Below are 15231 nucleotides of genomic sequence, written 5' to 3'. Positions count from 1 at the left end.
TTTCCACGAACCATCCCTGGAATCTCTCGATGGACCTCCGGACGGATCAATCAGAGACCCCCAACCCAATTTCCAAATGGGTCCCGGTGAAGTTCCATCGATGAAAGGGCACGGAGCGTCTGCCGAGAGGGGCGGGCGGAGCTTCGGGGAAAGCGAGCCGCGCGGTAGGGGAAAGCACAGGACAACTCACGACGACGTACCAGTGAGAGACGGCCCCTGAGACTAGGGGGAGAAGGACGACCCAGCAGTGTGGCACCGGCCGGTGGAAGGCCGTTTTGAAGAGGGGTTGTCGTCGGCTAATTTCTAGGTATGGGATGGATGTTGGATACTGGATGACGGCAGAATTTGACCCAGGTAACCTAGGTTGGGATTGCCTTTTTCACAGAAAGCTTCCTCTCATGGCAAGGAATGACGCCGTAAGAGTGGTAGAGTACGGAGTACTATCTCTGAAATCTTGGAACCGGATCATGGCTCTCTCTGGGTCGACTGGATCCGTTGTTTTGGAGACGAAAGCGCGGTTCTCCTTCTTGTCCGTGCATTCTGGGCGTTGACGGCTCTGCACTGTTGATAGACCTGCATGCAGAATACATGTCCATCCTGCAGGTGCGAAGAAGACCTGAGACACGTCGTATAGAGTAGTCCAGCCAGTCATTCCTGAGCGGATCAGGCGGTGGTCTGGGAGAAGTTGGAAACTTCCCAAAAGGGCGGCGACCAGTCACGGGCCTTCAGACTCGGCGCTGATCATCATCAACTCAATCGGGCTAAACTCCTTCTCCTCTTCTTCTCTTCTTCTTCCTCTTCTCTTCTTCGCTTCTTCATCCCTCCTCTCTCTTCCTCTCCCTCAATCTCTTCTACTCCTCTCCTCTTCTCCCTCTTCCTTCTCCTGGTCTCCCCCTGTCTTCTCCACCCACAATGGGCCTCTTCAAGCGCAAAGACTCCAAAAACTCCATCCAGAGTGACCGCGATGAACAGGACTCTTTCGCCTCCGCCAACAGTGCTCGCACCTCTAGTGCCTCCTTGAAGTCTCCCGGTTACAAAGGTACCGGCCTACCGGCCTCCATCCCCGAGATCTCCATCGCAAAACCTCCCGATCCCGCTTTGGATCCCGCCGCCTACCTCCGCAGTATCCACGCCATTCGCGATCGCTGCACCCTCGTCTACGAGAAGGCCAAACGTAACCAGCTCAATCATTTCGAGGTCGACCTGTCCAAGTTCCCCGCTACCGCCTCCTACATTGTCTCCATGGTCAAGGTGAGCTCATCTCGTCCAATGATCGCATCCCCGAATGCGCTGACCCTCGTTCCTCCTTAGCGGGACTATGCCCCCGACTATGAATCCATCCCGCCGCATGGTCGCTGGCAACACTTCGATATCGGCGGTCGTCCCCGCATCAACCAACTCCTGCAGTCCTGGCCCAGCACCATCGATGCGCAAGAACGCACCCGTCGCCTGATCGATCTCTTCGTCATTTCCGTCCTCCTCGACGCCGGTGCCGGCACCACATGGTCTTATAAATCCAAGGAATCCGGAAAGGTCTTCTCGCGCAGTGAGGGTCTGGCCGTCGCCACACTGGAGATGTTCAAGACCGGTCTTTTCAGCAGTGACCCGACCGAGCCCTGTCAGGTGGATGGTGCCGGTCTCAAGAAGATCACCGTCGACGTGCTGGCCAAGGGTATGCAGCATTCCGAAACCAATCAGCTGGCCGGCATTGAAGGCCGTGCGGGACTGCTCATGCGCCTTTCCGAGGCCCTCAACAACCAGGATTTCTTCGGCGTGGACGCGCGCCCTGGAAACTTGCTCGGTAGGTCTCCATTCAACGGTCCAGAACGAACTATGTCGGCTAACGTGATACCTGAAAAAGACTACCTCCTGTCGCATCCCTCCACCCTCGCTTCCTCCGTTCCCATCGTCCCCATCACCACGCTCTGGACCGTCCTCATGGACGGCCTGTCCACCATCTGGCCCCCTTCCCGGACCCAAATCGACGGGCTCTCCATTGGCGACGCTTGGCCCTGTTCTGACATGCCGCAATCGCCCCCCGCGCAGCCGTGGGAGTCCATCGTGCCGTTCCACAAGCTCACCCAGTGGTTGTGCTATTCGATAATGGTGCCCATGTCGCGACTGATGAAGATCCACTTCGCCGGGAGCGAATTGCTGACGGGTCTGCCCGAGTACCGGAACGGCGGTCTCCTTATCGACATGGGACTGCTAACACTCAAGGATGACGACCTCCAGCGTGGTATTGCCGCGTACAAGGAGAACGCCCAGATCAAAGGCCAACCGAACATGGAGGTGGTGCCCCTCTTCTCGGCTGATGACGATGTCGTCGTGGAATGGCGCGCCGTCACCGTGGGCTTCCTGGATGACCTGCTGGATGAGGTCAATTCCCAGCTGGGCCTGCGGGGTGAGGAGGAGCTGACGCTCGCACAGATGCTGGAAGCGGGCTCATGGAAGGTAATTCCCCATTGTTATTCATCAAATCGTCGGGCGTCGCTAAAATATTCCCAGGGTGGCCGTGAAATTGCCGAGGTGTCCCGGCCCAATACAAAAGAACCTCCCATTATGATACGATCCGATGGCACCGTCTTCTAATGTCTTCCTCGCACATACCTTCCTCTTTGTTTCGTTTTTGGATACCTGACTGGTCCTGGTCCGCAATGCACACCAGCGACGCAGTCCTTACGACTTCTCATGACCAGACATTACGTTTTATAACCATGTCTTTTCTTTCTATTCGCGTCGGCTACACGTTTTTTGGAAAGATATACCTTTTAGTTTGATGTAGAGCTGTCTTCCACGCTGTCTATGGAGTGATGTGATGAATGATCCGTTTTATTCTTGTATACTCTTTATTTACTGTTCGCGGATCGGGGCTAAAAGTATTGATGCTTGGTGGTTGGTTTGGAGCTTTCTCTCGATTAATGGAATCAAAAGTACGAAGACGATGATACCACTTAATATAATACTTGTACCTCAATACATGTCCTGCCTTATGCTCGACTCGACCGGCTGTCCTAGTGGGCGAGTACCAATAGGTTCGAGTGAGCATCCTCCACTTTGCCAACGGTGATTCGGAATTGTAAAGCGTGTTATCTCCCTAGAAGCCTCCGGAGTGTTGAACGAAGAATAGGAACCAAGTACTTTGCATCCATCAAGAGAGCAGTCCCCGTAGTGCCCAACCCAACAACCCCCTCTGTACCACCTACCAGATATGTTCAAATTTGGCGTGGTCGATTCGGAAAGTCGCATGTCTACTAGCCCAAAAATAGGTGAGGCTTGACGCGGGGTCAAAGGAGCTCGAATCGAGCCCGAGGTACGCAGTGGTCACAACCTTTTGAGCTTCTGACACGCATAGACAAAAGAACCATTTCCCTAGCACGATCCTCTTTCAGACCGGCTTCTACATCATGTACAATCTGTTTAAAGAATGACCATTTCTTGCCCTCCAGTGGATGATGGAATGCCTAGAAGCAGATATAGGGCTCACCTTTATGATCGAGCTGGTGATTGTCATAAAACGTTGGGGGCTGTATGTATCCACACCTTAAGGTCTCTCACCTCTCACGCACACAGCAGGACAGAAGACTAGGATGTACATTGACGGAGATCAGCTGAATCGTTCAGACCATCAAGAGCTGGATCCATTACTGAAAATCCGGGCTATTTTACATGCGATCCGCAATCGCCCTCGAGTTAGTCGTATCTGAATTATCCAGTAAGTGTGTACGTGACATCGTATATCATGGATCTATCGTGACATTGGATCAGCTGTGAAGGGGGGCCGAAATATTTGTCAGTATTTCGCCGCCAGGTGGTAAGGCGTAGCTGATATACCAGAACATTTGCCTTGTGTGCTGCGTTCAGCACCAAAATTCAACAAATCCGAACTTGGCTGTCCTGCCCCTGGCATGTGGTTCCAGCCTTTGCCAGGCGACAGCTTGGGGGCATCAAGGAAATGTTGAAAAACAACTGCAATAACCACGAGTTTCCTGAGAGAGAGAATCCACCGTGGAATATCGAGTGCTGCGAAAGGGCCCCAGGAGAAAATGACAGCCACGTCTTATCCGATTACCAAAAACATTCACCGTACCTTGATCGACGGGGGAGAACTGGATTGGCAAAAGCTAGGCACACAGAACATATACCCAAGTGGTCGAACGCCTGAGATTCGGGAATTATTACCCTGTCACTCTTTGTGTAATGCTCAACGATGTACTCGTATGCCATTCAGGTCTCAAAGTGTTAGTGTTTTTCTTTTCATTGAAACACGAGTAATAACACCCCGAAGATAACCTAAAGAACATGTCCGTCTCCTCAGCTTAGGTGGCACTTAGAGGGAGCGCCGCGTAGAGAGCACGAAGGAGCGCAGAACATAGTGGTCCTCAGTCGTTGTACTCCAAATTCTCCATAACGTGCCGGGGCAGGGCCACGTACTTTATGCATGTAAGCCCAACTCGATCATTCCCAAGTAAGCGCTGGAGCCTGGTACCTGCAAAGCCAATTACCTCTGGGAGTTCACTGCGTGTAGTAGGAACGGTGATGAAATGTCCTTTCGTCAATTCCCTCAGTATCCTGCTTTTCCGTTTTTAGGATATCAACGATTTCCAGACCGTCTTTCCTATTACAAGATTCTATTAACCGTTTGGAGCCCGTCTAATGAGCGACTAGCTATGCAGGCGTTTCACAAAATGAAGCAGGAATCTAATATCCAAACGCCTGAATCCCATGAAGTTGAGGAAATGTAGAAAAGACTAGGAAAAGGCGTAGAGCCAGTAAAACATCAAAAGCAGTACACCACCAAAGCAGCCACCACTGAGAAATTGAATACATGAGAACAAAAGAAACCAAATGAACTAACACTGATCAGCCTCAGCATTTTCACCTTCCTTACTGCCAATCTTCCCCTAGGACTGCTGGTTAATTGGAGTGAAACTACCCAGGTCACTGAAGACATTCCCAACACCCGAAGCGGTCTCGATAATGTCGTCTCCCTCGGCCTCCGGAGACTCGACGATTCCACCCTCTTCGAGCTCGCTATCTTCATCGTCGCTATTTCAAGCATTGGAACCCGCGAGTGTACGATCGAGGCGACGATTTAGTACGTTGAAAAACCAATTCTAAATGTCAATGAGCAGTTGGCGGGCTTTCTCAGCGTAGTACGCAGACAGGTTAAAGAGTCCATGTACATTTGCAAGTGTCTGTCTGATACGGAAGTCTGGTATACTCCAAGGGGCTTTCTCTATGATATACCTTTTGTAGTTGCATTTGTCCCTATTCAGCGCTTGACTTCCAGGAATCATCTTTGTGGGGGGGCGACGTGGTCTTTCGGATCGGTACGGTTAGCTGGGCCGTAGTAGGGACGTGTAGCAGTATTTCGGTCTATTTGCGTAAGTGAGTCTGCAAGCCATTGGGTGGGCCTTTTCAACTCGTATAATTGATGCCTTAGGTACCAGTAAGATAGATATATCCCGCAGGGACGCTTGGATAGCACGCCTCTGGTCCTCTATCGGTTGCGATAAACGGACTAAGAAGTCGGGGGATGACGAGTGTGATCGATGTAGTAAATCGTCCTGTTCTATGGGCTTGGCTAATGTGGAGGTATCGGAGCCGTGGTGTTAAATAGCCTTTGGAAGTATATTGGATAGGGTTCATGCGGGTACGGTTATTCCGAAACTTGTACCCGTTTTGATTATTATCAGACTCGGATAGTTGATGTTTGATCATAGTCGAAGCCGTTTCTATGATGAACGTCTAGATACTTTCTGATAGGATCCTTGTTGATCGCTATTCGGGCGATGGACGACACTGTCGGCTCTTCAACCAGCTCCTTGTGAGATTCCGGTTGGGATATCTGGTCTGTCTTTTTGGGTTCCTAGCCGGACTCTTCAAAAGAATTTGTCTGGTAATCTAAGGATGCTGTAGGGATTCTCACGTCTGATTCTAGAGCCCGACCATCTTCGTCGACCGTAAGGAACCCACATAGATCAAATTTATCTAGGATTGCCGCAGCAACAGTGGGCAGATTTTCTCACAATTGCCAGGTTGACTTCGAAACTAGGATGGTTCTGTTGCAAACAGGTTCTTAAATTTACATATGCACTTAGCTGAGGTAAACGTAGGATTGGTATTATGTAGACAGGCAATGCCAACATGTGAAGTAGAAGCTCTAGACTCTAATTACAAAAGTTGGTCCCATCTCGATTTCCTTCCAATGACTCCATGAGCGCCATCGTAATACAGCATCTTGTCCATCGAGCCGGAACAACTTAGAAGGTATCAGTCGTAAGAATATCTGGAGACTGTTAGCATCGTTTCTGTATGGACCTGATGGAAAGAGACTTACATTTACAGGCTGTTGCCAACGGTGGCAAGGATGGTACCAACGGAGGTACCAACGCCAGGAAGACCGAGGCCGGAGACGAGACCAGCAACCTCAGGGGAGAGCTTGATGGCAAGAGCACCAACACCCTGGGCAACAACGGTGACGAGGCCATCAACCTGAGGGCCAAGAGAAGTCACGAGGTCACCGACGGAAGAGGCAGAGGCAACGACACCACCGAGAGGAACACCAAGCTGGGGAAGGCCGAGGCCGGAAACAAGAGAAGCGACCTCAGGAGAAAGCTTGAGGAGAAGGGTCTTGGCGTTAGGGCCAGTGACGGTGAGGACGTCGTTGACCTTAGGAGCGAGGTCCTGGAGGAGCTTGCCAGAGCTACCGCCGACAGCAGGAGTAGGGGCAGCGGCGGCAGAGGGGGTGGGCACAATGCTAGAGGTGCCGGTGGGCAGGTTGCCGCCCAGGTTACCAAGGATACCGGTCAGACCGGAGAGCACGTCACCCAGAGGCAGCTTGCTGTCACCTCCAAGGTTGCCCAGAAGACCACCGAGGACACCGTTGAGGTCACCAAGGTTGGAGACAACAGGGAGCTTGCTGCCGAGGAGCTCATCCAGGTTGGAGAGGACAGGAAGGTTGTTCACAACGGGCAGGTTGAGAGGGGCGGCAACGGCAGTGGAAGCCAGAGCGGCAAGGGCGTAAGAGAACTTCATTTTGAAATCGTGTGAAGAGATTGGATGACTCCGAAAGAATGACTGATGGTGAGAAAGAGTCTGGGAGAGAATGAATGACTGATGATGAGGAAAAGAGCAGCAATCTGGGTGGCCGAGAGAAGGCTTTTATACATCTCCGGACGGGGCAACCATCCTTCAGGCAGGTTACAGGGGATTGGACCCTATCAGACCCTATTTCGTATGTATGGAAAGTTTCACACCGCAGGTACAGGAGCTAGATATGGGTCGTATAGCAATAGTAGCCCCATACATGGTGGGGGTCGACCACTACGGGTTTGATCCATATCATAAGACAAGATGATGAGTGAACGTAGGGGCTGGACTGGAGCACATGGACATGCCGTTGCTTCCGGGAGTGCACACCTTCACGTCATCCGGAGAATTGACAATGGACTCATCCGGGATGTACGCCGGTAAAGCACGCTGGAAGTCAAGGAAAGCAACGAGAACAGCCGTTGATGCAGCAGGCAACGAGATCTCCACCAGACCCAACGCCAATGACCTCTATGACATTAATACAAAAAGATCGTCCCTTCAATCTTACTCTGTACAGTCATGTCTTACTGTCAGGGCCCTATGTTTTCCGCTCTTGCGTGCTAAGGTCCCCACCGAGACACGTGGAGTGGAAGTTGCTTTCGATTCTTCTGGTTCTTCTACGGCGTACGGAGTACCATGTCCGCTATTTCCGCTGGGATTCTTGGATTCTAGTTCCTTTCCGAATGTGTTTACAGAATAAAATCAGCTAGCGGATGCTTCCTGAGTCCCCTATCCCACTAGTTATAGTTTCTCTCAAAAACCCATAGTAAGATCGTCAAGCTTGCCTTCCCTGTCTTGTCGCTGTCTCCGCAGTAATACCCATATACTCTTTTTCCGGGGCATCACAGCCAGTAACGTGGACTTCTTCAGGGACGGGGCAATGTCCGAACACTAGCGTGAGTTGATCCTTCGGTCCCACCCGACCTCATCTTCTCAACTACCGGGATAGGTTCACTTGGATAGAGTCCAGCTGGATGGTCGATAGAGAAGCCTGCTCTAATACTTTGGCAAAACTTTAAATTTGCACTTAATCATATACTAGTGCAGCTTTTGAGGCCAATTATCAACTATGGAACGGGATCCTAGCTATGAGTTCACCCAATATTTCTCCTGCCGATCGTGATCTTACCCTTGGTCCACCTCACGGAGGAGATATCCTGACTGCCCATAGGGAATCCTTTCCGAGGCTGTTTTGCGCGAATTATGATTTGCAAATCTTAAGGAGAATATGGCGTGAGGGCGCTTCTTTTATTTACTGGGTAAGGCGTACTCCGTCTTGCGCTCAACGGACTAAGCTCCACCTTTCACAACTCCCCGTTATCCTTCATCACTCTATTTTTCCTTCACTACGGAGTATGACAAATGAATTAGTCACCTGGTTAATATCCTCCGCCTGGATCCTCCGGGGCTGCGGATCTACTAGATCGATCTGAAAGATCAGCATTGCCTGAGAACTCTAATTAAATTAGCTGTGGATCCTGGCTCAGGGTACTTCGGCACTTCACGACGCCTCTTTTCTGGAAATACCGACAGTCTAAGTTACCCTAGTGTCTTGGGCTTCATATTTGACTTTGGGATCCAGGGAATCGACTGATTTTGTAAGATTTTCGTGCTCCGATGGATCGATGGATCTAATCGGTCATTCGTAGGGCATAGGAAGCCCAAAGGCACTACTAGTGTCGATAGATCGAGAACGAAGAAAATCTCTTCTCAGTGTCCCAGTTCGCCAATACTATTGAGGTAAGGGTAGCGTATTATGGAAAACAGTGGCCACGGGATCAATATACCGGACATTGTGCCAGACCGTGGGAGATCCACGAGGCGCAAATATATGATAGTGGATGCATATTCTGTCCTCTCTCTTTGCACGGTCTCGTATTAAAGTATCCGTTCTCGCGGTCTTTCTCAGATCGCAGAATAACAGGAGGTCGGATATCCAAACGTCAGTGGCAAAGACGTGTGTGATTAGTCTCAGCTGATGAAGAGCTCCACCAGCCAGGCGCTGTTTACATGTACACAGTACTCCGTACGCAGGAGGGCATGCACCCTACTGAGGGTGCAGTAAAAGGTTTTCCGACGGCTAGAACGGAGGATTTCCGGTGATGAGCCGTGCAGGATCGTAATCCTTGAAGATCATGATTCGTAATGGATGGCTCTTAGGATGAGCATGACGATCCAAGAGAGCGCAGGATCAGCGGATAAACGCCAGCCGTTCCACGTACGATCTCGTATTCACAGGTCTCTTGTACATAGATCATATCTAGCTTGGAACGCTTAATTTGTTACGATTGACAAGTTCTTTCGCATGTTGAGAGTCCTATTCCGTACGGCGGACTGAAACCTACAATATGGGTATGGATCTATCATCGATTAACCCAGATACGGCTTCACGACTACCTCTCATCGGGTCGAGGAGAAATTGACTCTGCAGTACTGTTTATTAAAAACACAACACCATAAGAAGAACTGTCTTGAAGAAGAACAAGGCTTTTGCTTAATCACTATTATTGATCTTGTACCCTCCAGTGGCATATCCGAGATGACTCACATACCTTCCAGATGCCTTGCACAGGACAATGCATTGTCAGTATTTTCCAACTGTCAGCAATACACTAACAACCTAGTCCAGATTATTTGCTGCTTCTAGAGTCTGAGGATTGTAAGAGGAATACTCCAATATACAACTGATATCGGAATGTCCACGTGACCCGGAAGATCGTTGACCCTGACGGAATGACGAGGCTGGTGCTCCAGATGTCTCTGCAACTCAATCCAAACTCCCTCATTGCTCACGACTCTGGCTGCTTCTCCGCTCTACTTGCAGAGATCCGTCATCAATGGGAGCAAGGGTCCACTACCGATGGTGACCTCCTTGCTGTATCGCTGTTCGCCTTTAATCCTCTGAATGCCCGCATTTGCGGGGTACGTTTGTCCCGGCTGCCACCAACCCACGTAACAAACACATCGATCACCATGGACGTCCGGAAGAAGAAGAGAAAGGTCCTCTTGATGGGGAAGAGTGGCTCGGGGAAGTCTTCCATGCGCTCGATCATCTTCAGCAACTACGTCGCCAAAGATGTCCGCCGACTGGGTGCGACCATTGATGTGGAGCACAGCCATGTCAAGTTCATGGGGAACCTGACGTTGAACCTGTGGGACTGTGGAGGGTGAGCCATCCTTTCCTCTCGAGCACCAGACGAAGGGGATACAACAGCGCTGACTGGGACGCCTATCCGCAGACAAGATGCCTTCATGGAGACCTACCTCGCCTCGCAACGAGGCAACATCTTCTCCGATGTCGCCGTCCTGATCTACGTCTTCGACATCGAGTCCCGCGAAGTCGAGCGCGACCTGGACACGTACAACGCCATCATCGGCGCCCTGAAGGAGTACAGTCCCAACGCGTATGTCTTCTGTCTCGTCCACAAGCTGGACCTCATCCAGGCCGAGCACCGCCAACGCATCTACGAGGAACGCTCCGCGTTGATCCGCAGCCGGTCCGACCAATTCGCCATCGACACCTTCGGCAGCAGCATTTGGGACCAGTCGCTGTACAAGGCCTGGGCCGGCATCGTGCATCGTCTGATCCCCAATCTGACCATCATCGAACGCTTCCTGCAGGCCTTTGCCAAACGCATCGACGCGGAAGAGGTCATCCTCTTCGAGCGCTCCACCTTCCTGACCGTCACCTCGGTCGCGTCCGAGATCGGTGACATGAACCCCATCTACGACCGGCACGAGCGCCTGTCCAACATCATGAAGGCCTTCAAGCACTGCGCCGCCCGCAACACCCACACCACCCCGGCGTCCGCCGGGTTCGTCGTCATGCACACCAAGACTCCACAGTTCAACGTCTTCCTCGGCCGCTTCACCGATAACACGTATATCTTTCTCGTCGTGCCGCCCGGCGAGGCCGCGTACAACTGCGCCGTATTAAACACCATGCTGGCGCGGGAGGGCTTCGCCAAAGCCGCGGCGACGGGGTACGGCGACGGGTTCCCACTCCCCGCCTTGGACAGTCCGGATGGCGAGACGGCGAACAGTGGTTCACGTTTCTGATCGGGGCCTGGTCCCTTTTGCTTTTGCGGAAGACCTGGCCTTGATCCATCGAGCCCAGTTGGCTACCTGTATGTGTCTGTCTATGGATATGCGTGCGATGACGGCGTTCCGGTCTAAAAATGCGACTTCTTTCCCGCTCTACCCATCCTTATTTGTGAGATACCCTAGCATTGCCTATGTCAGCTGTCATTATACTCGGAATTTCAGCCTTGAAACGAAGCACAATAGGAATGCAACCCAAACATAGCGGTAGATATGAATGCATATACTGTTCTTGCATATAGCCTGCCCCGCCGGATTCTCCATCGTAGCGTGGAGCTCAACATTACTCATTTGGAATCTCTCATCTTGAATTAAATATATATACGAACGAAGCCAGGCGATATGAGCCCATGCAGATGACGGAAAATCAGCGAGACCATCGAAATCTATTGAACTATAAACCGCTTTACGTCATTGTACATCTGGCATGCGGACGGCAATGTCACCTGATTGAGTGATGTATCGAACCCATGGAAGTGAGGGGTATTGAAGCTGTCGACGTTAGCATACTCGTTACGAGTTGGGGTGGGCTAACACGTACTTTGGGTTCAGTGATCTTCAAATACCTGACCTGAATACCACTTGTGGTGAAGTAGGGGATCTCGAATTTGACATTAATTGGCCGCTTGGCCTTTCCTTGGCCGGCGCCGCCCATACTGCCACCAAATCCGCCAGTCATACCACCACCGTGCTCGTCGTCACCCTTGACGGAGGGGAGACCGAGCTCGGCGCGCATGAGGAACTCCTTGCCACCGCCGAACTGCTTGATCTTCCAGATGATGGCCGACTTCTCCGGTGCGTAGTGGACGGTTCCAATGTTAGTCCGAAATCGCGGGGAGTCTGCATCTTCTGGCACGGGAACAAGGATCTCCACGTTGTTGGCGGTACTGCGACGTTTGAATTGTGCCTTGGCCTGTTGGTTGTTAACCACCACATTCACGGACGATAAGCAGAGATGGTAGAAGAGACATACCTTCAACATGTACTCTATCCGGGAACCGGAATGGGATTCCACCAGACACTCGACCCAAATTAGAGGCTTCACCTGTGTGTTGAGACGGTAGCTCATAAGCTCGAACTCGCCGTCCGGGGGTATAAAGCTGATGGTGCGGTCGTTTTCAAAGCGCGAAAGGCGCACGCATTGATGGAATTTGACATCCTCCATCTCGACGGCCTTTCCGCGCGTGGCGCGGCCCGTCGTCTCAAACATAACCTTGTCGTTCAGGCCGAGTCGCAGCTCGGGCATTCCGCTCAGGTAGCACTTCATCTTGATCGCACCAAGAATCTCCGAGCGCAGGACATTTCCAGATGCCGAGACAAGGAGATTCAGAGATTCGACCACATCCAGGAAGACTTCGTTCTTGCGATAGCGGATTCCCTCGCTTCGCCACGAGACAGCGTTGGTGACGGCGATGGGGGGTCGGGCTTGGATTTCGAGTTTGTGTGATTCCTGCGTAATGTATCTAACGGGAGATAAGCGTGTTAGCACTGTGGAAGTGGGCGCCTGAATGTAGAACGAGGGAGGTCGTACTCCTGCAGGATCTTGCTTTCTGTTGTTTGCGGGTATCCAAAGTCCATCATTTCGTCGAGCAATTCGTAGATGATCACGAAGTTGTCACGGATACTCTCTTCCTCAAGCACCTTGAAATATTCGGTGAAGACCTCGACGATCTTATGGAGGAAAAGGAGGATTTCGGTGGCATTGGTGTTCTTTTTCGTCAGGGCGAGGATGTAGAGGTTACTGTGACGGATGTAGAGGTACTATGGCAGAAGGAGTACACATTAATCGATGTTTTCCCATTTTACGCATTCCAATCGCCATTGTGGTCTCCAGACAGGGTCGGGTGCTAGTGAGATAGGGGAAAAATCAGGGTTGCGGGGAACGCGGTGGGGGAACATACGTTGATTCCTTCGTGGGAGAAACAAGGAGGGACAGCGGAGCTCTCTTCTTCGGCATCGCTGAGAAGGATAGGGAATTTCTCAACAGCGGACATAGGGATATCTCCGCGGTAGTTTCGGGCCAGGAGGGTCTAGAGAAACTGTGAGTACCAAGGGATGCATGCGCTAGCCACCGACAGACGCACCTTGCCCTTCAAATCGAGGAAGAACACGGCCGAAGCCATGATCAGGGGAGGACCGAAAGAAGGAAGAGGAAAAGGGGAGGAGAGAGGAAGGAGAGAGGGGAGGGAAAGGGGGAGATGAGGCTGGACAGTTGATAGAGTCGTGGATTGTATATGGAATGTCGTCAGGAGAGGCTCTGGCCAACTTTCCTACTCGAGCTCGCGCTGGCCTGAGGCTGCAACACCCGAAACGCGGCCATGCCAGATCCGGCTAGCGCAGCACCCGTCAATTTCTTATTTAATTTCGTCCCTCTCGCTTTCTCTCTCTTCTCTTTTCTTTTCCCTCTTCAGAATTTCTTTTATTTCCGCTCCCAACAGACAGTGCAATGCAGTATAAACCATTCCTCGTGGTTGCTGGGTCTATCGGACTTTCTGTCCGCTGGAGTCCAGTTGTTTGAATTACTGATTTGCGATAAAGAGGGGCGCAGACTAGGCATCGTTAAGAGGGTTCCATAAGAGCTGGCCGGGCATTGTACACTGTTGCTCGGGCGGTGTCAGAGGAACCGTACATCACTTTCACTATGTTCTTATGCAGCAATTAAGCCTGAGAATGAGGCGCATCCCTGAGTCTCGCAATTTCCAATCATCGTAGTCTGCATACATGTGTAGGGATAAAAGCTCGAACGTGTATCTGTCCAGATCACTGAACAGACGTGGACGTATATCATTCATAATTCAGATGAAAGAAACTGTACTGCATTCCCATACGGACGCCTCCATGGTCACGGGACTGTATAACAAGGTAGATACCTCTTTTTTGCTTATGTACTTAAAATATAAGAAAACACTTCATCTAAAGTTGCGTGGTCTAATGGTCATGACGTCTGATTCACATGAATCTAAAAGATCCTCAGAAGGTTCCCGGTTCGATCCCGGGCGCGACTATTTTTGTTGTCAAGCCAACTTGGCTACTGAAATATCTTCAGAAATCACAAATATTTCAGCCAATCAAGTTGCGTGGTCTAATGGTCATGACGTCTGATTCACAATGAATCTAAAAGATCCTCAGAAGGTTCCCGGTTCGATCCCGGGCGCGACTATAATTATTTTTACCCTCCATAGGGCTGTATCTATCTTATTTTTAAGATAGCATGTTTTCAACTCGCATTCAGCTGGTGTGGGATGCTGGCTGTTAAACGACGAAATAATCCTACACAGTCCAAGTGGCCAGGGACGCTGATAGGCCGTCATTAACCACAACAGCACACTTAGATATAAAGAGCTTCGCTCGGTCCTATCCTAGCTTAATATATTATACACTATATAATCTGTAAAGAACACTTACAGCTAAAACATTTCAATCAAATGAGAATTCAAGACTGGGCAGAGTTCATAGATATAAACTAGCCTTGAGCGTTGACGACTTTATGTAATGCACAAGTCAGATGATACTATCTTGATGATGGGAACTAAAGTTGTCTAGTGATCAGTGGTTCAATCCTTATTATCGTCATTGATAAGATCCACGGTCCAGTCACTTTGGTTTACCATGTTGCATCAGCCCTGGTGTCTATCTGATTTACTCGCGCAAACTAATCTGACCAAGATCTAAGTTATTACATAGGCCAAGCAATCCTGCACCAGTCACATAGATCAGAGAGGAATGTTGGATCATTCTGTCTTTGCGGGGAAAGAAATTGCGGGGTTTCAGGGTTCGGCTTTAGAGCCGGCCTTGTTCGTATTGCCGCCTCATCTAGGGTACGAGCCCCCTTTGTATTAATACACCTATATTATAGTTAGTTCCTTATTTTATAGAGACTTTCATGACTAGACATTGTAGAAAAGCCTTATAGAACATCCTAGCACTTGATACAGTCTTTGGAGAAAGGGACCAACTTGGAACAGCCACTATACCCGACAAATGTGTACGTCCAGAGTTAGATCCGATGACCTGCTGCTCACCCTATGGGAT

At 50.6% G+C, this 15231-nt stretch overlaps 4 protein-coding genes and 2 non-coding genes across 6 annotated transcripts; 4 read left to right on the top strand and 2 right to left on the bottom strand.

The window, feature by feature from the left end:
* The first annotated feature begins 816 nt into the window (after positions 1 to 816).
* BDV59DRAFT_171775 (URC4/urg3 family protein) lies at positions 817 to 2934 on the top strand. Its single transcript, XM_073688609.1, has 4 exons — positions 817 to 1251; positions 1312 to 1801; positions 1862 to 2454; positions 2509 to 2934. Exons 1-4 carry the CDS (start codon positions 913 to 915, stop codon positions 2590 to 2592), a joined length of 1506 nt encoding a protein of 501 aa, XP_073550738.1. The 5' UTR covers positions 817 to 912; the 3' UTR covers positions 2593 to 2934.
* A 3411-nt stretch (positions 2935 to 6345) lies between these two features.
* Positions 6346 to 7041, bottom strand: BDV59DRAFT_199199 (uncharacterized protein; the record flags this gene model as incomplete). Its single annotated transcript, XM_073693317.1, has 1 exon — positions 6346 to 7041. One exon carries the CDS (start codon positions 7039 to 7041, stop codon positions 6346 to 6348), a length of 696 nt encoding a protein of 231 aa, XP_073550737.1.
* Positions 7042 to 10071: 3030 nt separating this feature from the next.
* BDV59DRAFT_191267 (Rag GTPase GTR1) lies at positions 10072 to 11157 on the top strand (the record flags this gene model as incomplete). Its single annotated transcript, XM_073691871.1, has 2 exons — positions 10072 to 10265; positions 10338 to 11157. 2 exons carry the CDS (start codon positions 10072 to 10074, stop codon positions 11155 to 11157), a joined length of 1014 nt encoding a protein of 337 aa, XP_073550736.1.
* A 261-nt stretch (positions 11158 to 11418) lies between these two features.
* Positions 11419 to 13448, bottom strand: BDV59DRAFT_125310 (AP-1 complex subunit mu). The gene is made up of 5 exons (XM_073686884.1): positions 13284 to 13448; positions 13101 to 13229; positions 12731 to 12960; positions 11741 to 12662; positions 11419 to 11691 (listed from the first exon to the last, which is right to left on the bottom strand). Exons 1-5 carry the CDS (start codon positions 13320 to 13322, stop codon positions 11611 to 11613), a joined length of 1401 nt encoding a protein of 466 aa, XP_073550735.1. The 5' UTR covers positions 13323 to 13448; the 3' UTR covers positions 11419 to 11610.
* Positions 13449 to 14116: 668 nt separating this feature from the next.
* On the top strand, positions 14117 to 14204 carry BDV59DRAFT_t53. Its single transcript has one exon. It is a non-coding gene; the product is annotated as a tRNA-Val (tRNA).
* Positions 14205 to 14270: 66 nt separating this feature from the next.
* Positions 14271 to 14359, top strand: BDV59DRAFT_t54. Its single transcript has one exon. It is a non-coding gene; the product is annotated as a tRNA-Val (tRNA).
* Positions 14360 to 15231: the final 872 nt, after the last annotated feature.

The sequence above is a fragment of the Aspergillus ambiguus genome (genome assembly GCF_047715705.1).
Source record: "Aspergillus ambiguus strain CBS 117.58 unplaced genomic scaffold BDV59scaffold_5, whole genome shotgun sequence".
Classification (NCBI taxonomy): domain Eukaryota; kingdom Fungi; phylum Ascomycota; class Eurotiomycetes; order Eurotiales; family Aspergillaceae; genus Aspergillus; species Aspergillus ambiguus.
Note: the sequence above shows the minus strand (reverse complement) of the source record. Positions and strands in the feature narration are given on the sequence as shown.

What these genes read in the sequence shown, in the direction of transcription:
- BDV59DRAFT_171775 (XM_073688609.1), top strand. Translation starts at nt 913, where the DNA reads ATGGGCCTCTTCAAGCGCAAAGACTCCAAAAACTCCATCCAGAGTGAC. An exon ending in ACATTGTCTCCATGGTCAAG is followed by an intron (nt 1,252 to 1,311) that starts GTGAGCTCATCT and finishes GTTCCTCCTTAG; the next exon opens with CGGGACTATGCCCCCGACTA. An exon ending in GCGCCCTGGAAACTTGCTCG is followed by an intron (nt 1,802 to 1,861) that starts GTAGGTCTCCAT and finishes TACCTGAAAAAG; the next exon opens with ACTACCTCCTGTCGCATCCC.
- BDV59DRAFT_125310 (XM_073686884.1), bottom strand. Translation starts at nt 13,322, where the DNA reads ATGGCTTCGGCCGTGTTCTTCCTCGATTTGAAGGGCAAG. An exon ending in TCCTCGATTTGAAGGGCAAG is followed by an intron (nt 13,230 to 13,283) that starts GTGCGTCTGTCG and finishes CAGTTTCTCTAG; the next exon opens with ACCCTCCTGGCCCGAAACTA. An exon ending in GAAAGCAAGATCCTGCAGGA is followed by an intron (nt 12,663 to 12,730) that starts GTACGACCTCCC and finishes ATCTCCCGTTAG; the next exon opens with ATACATTACGCAGGAATCAC.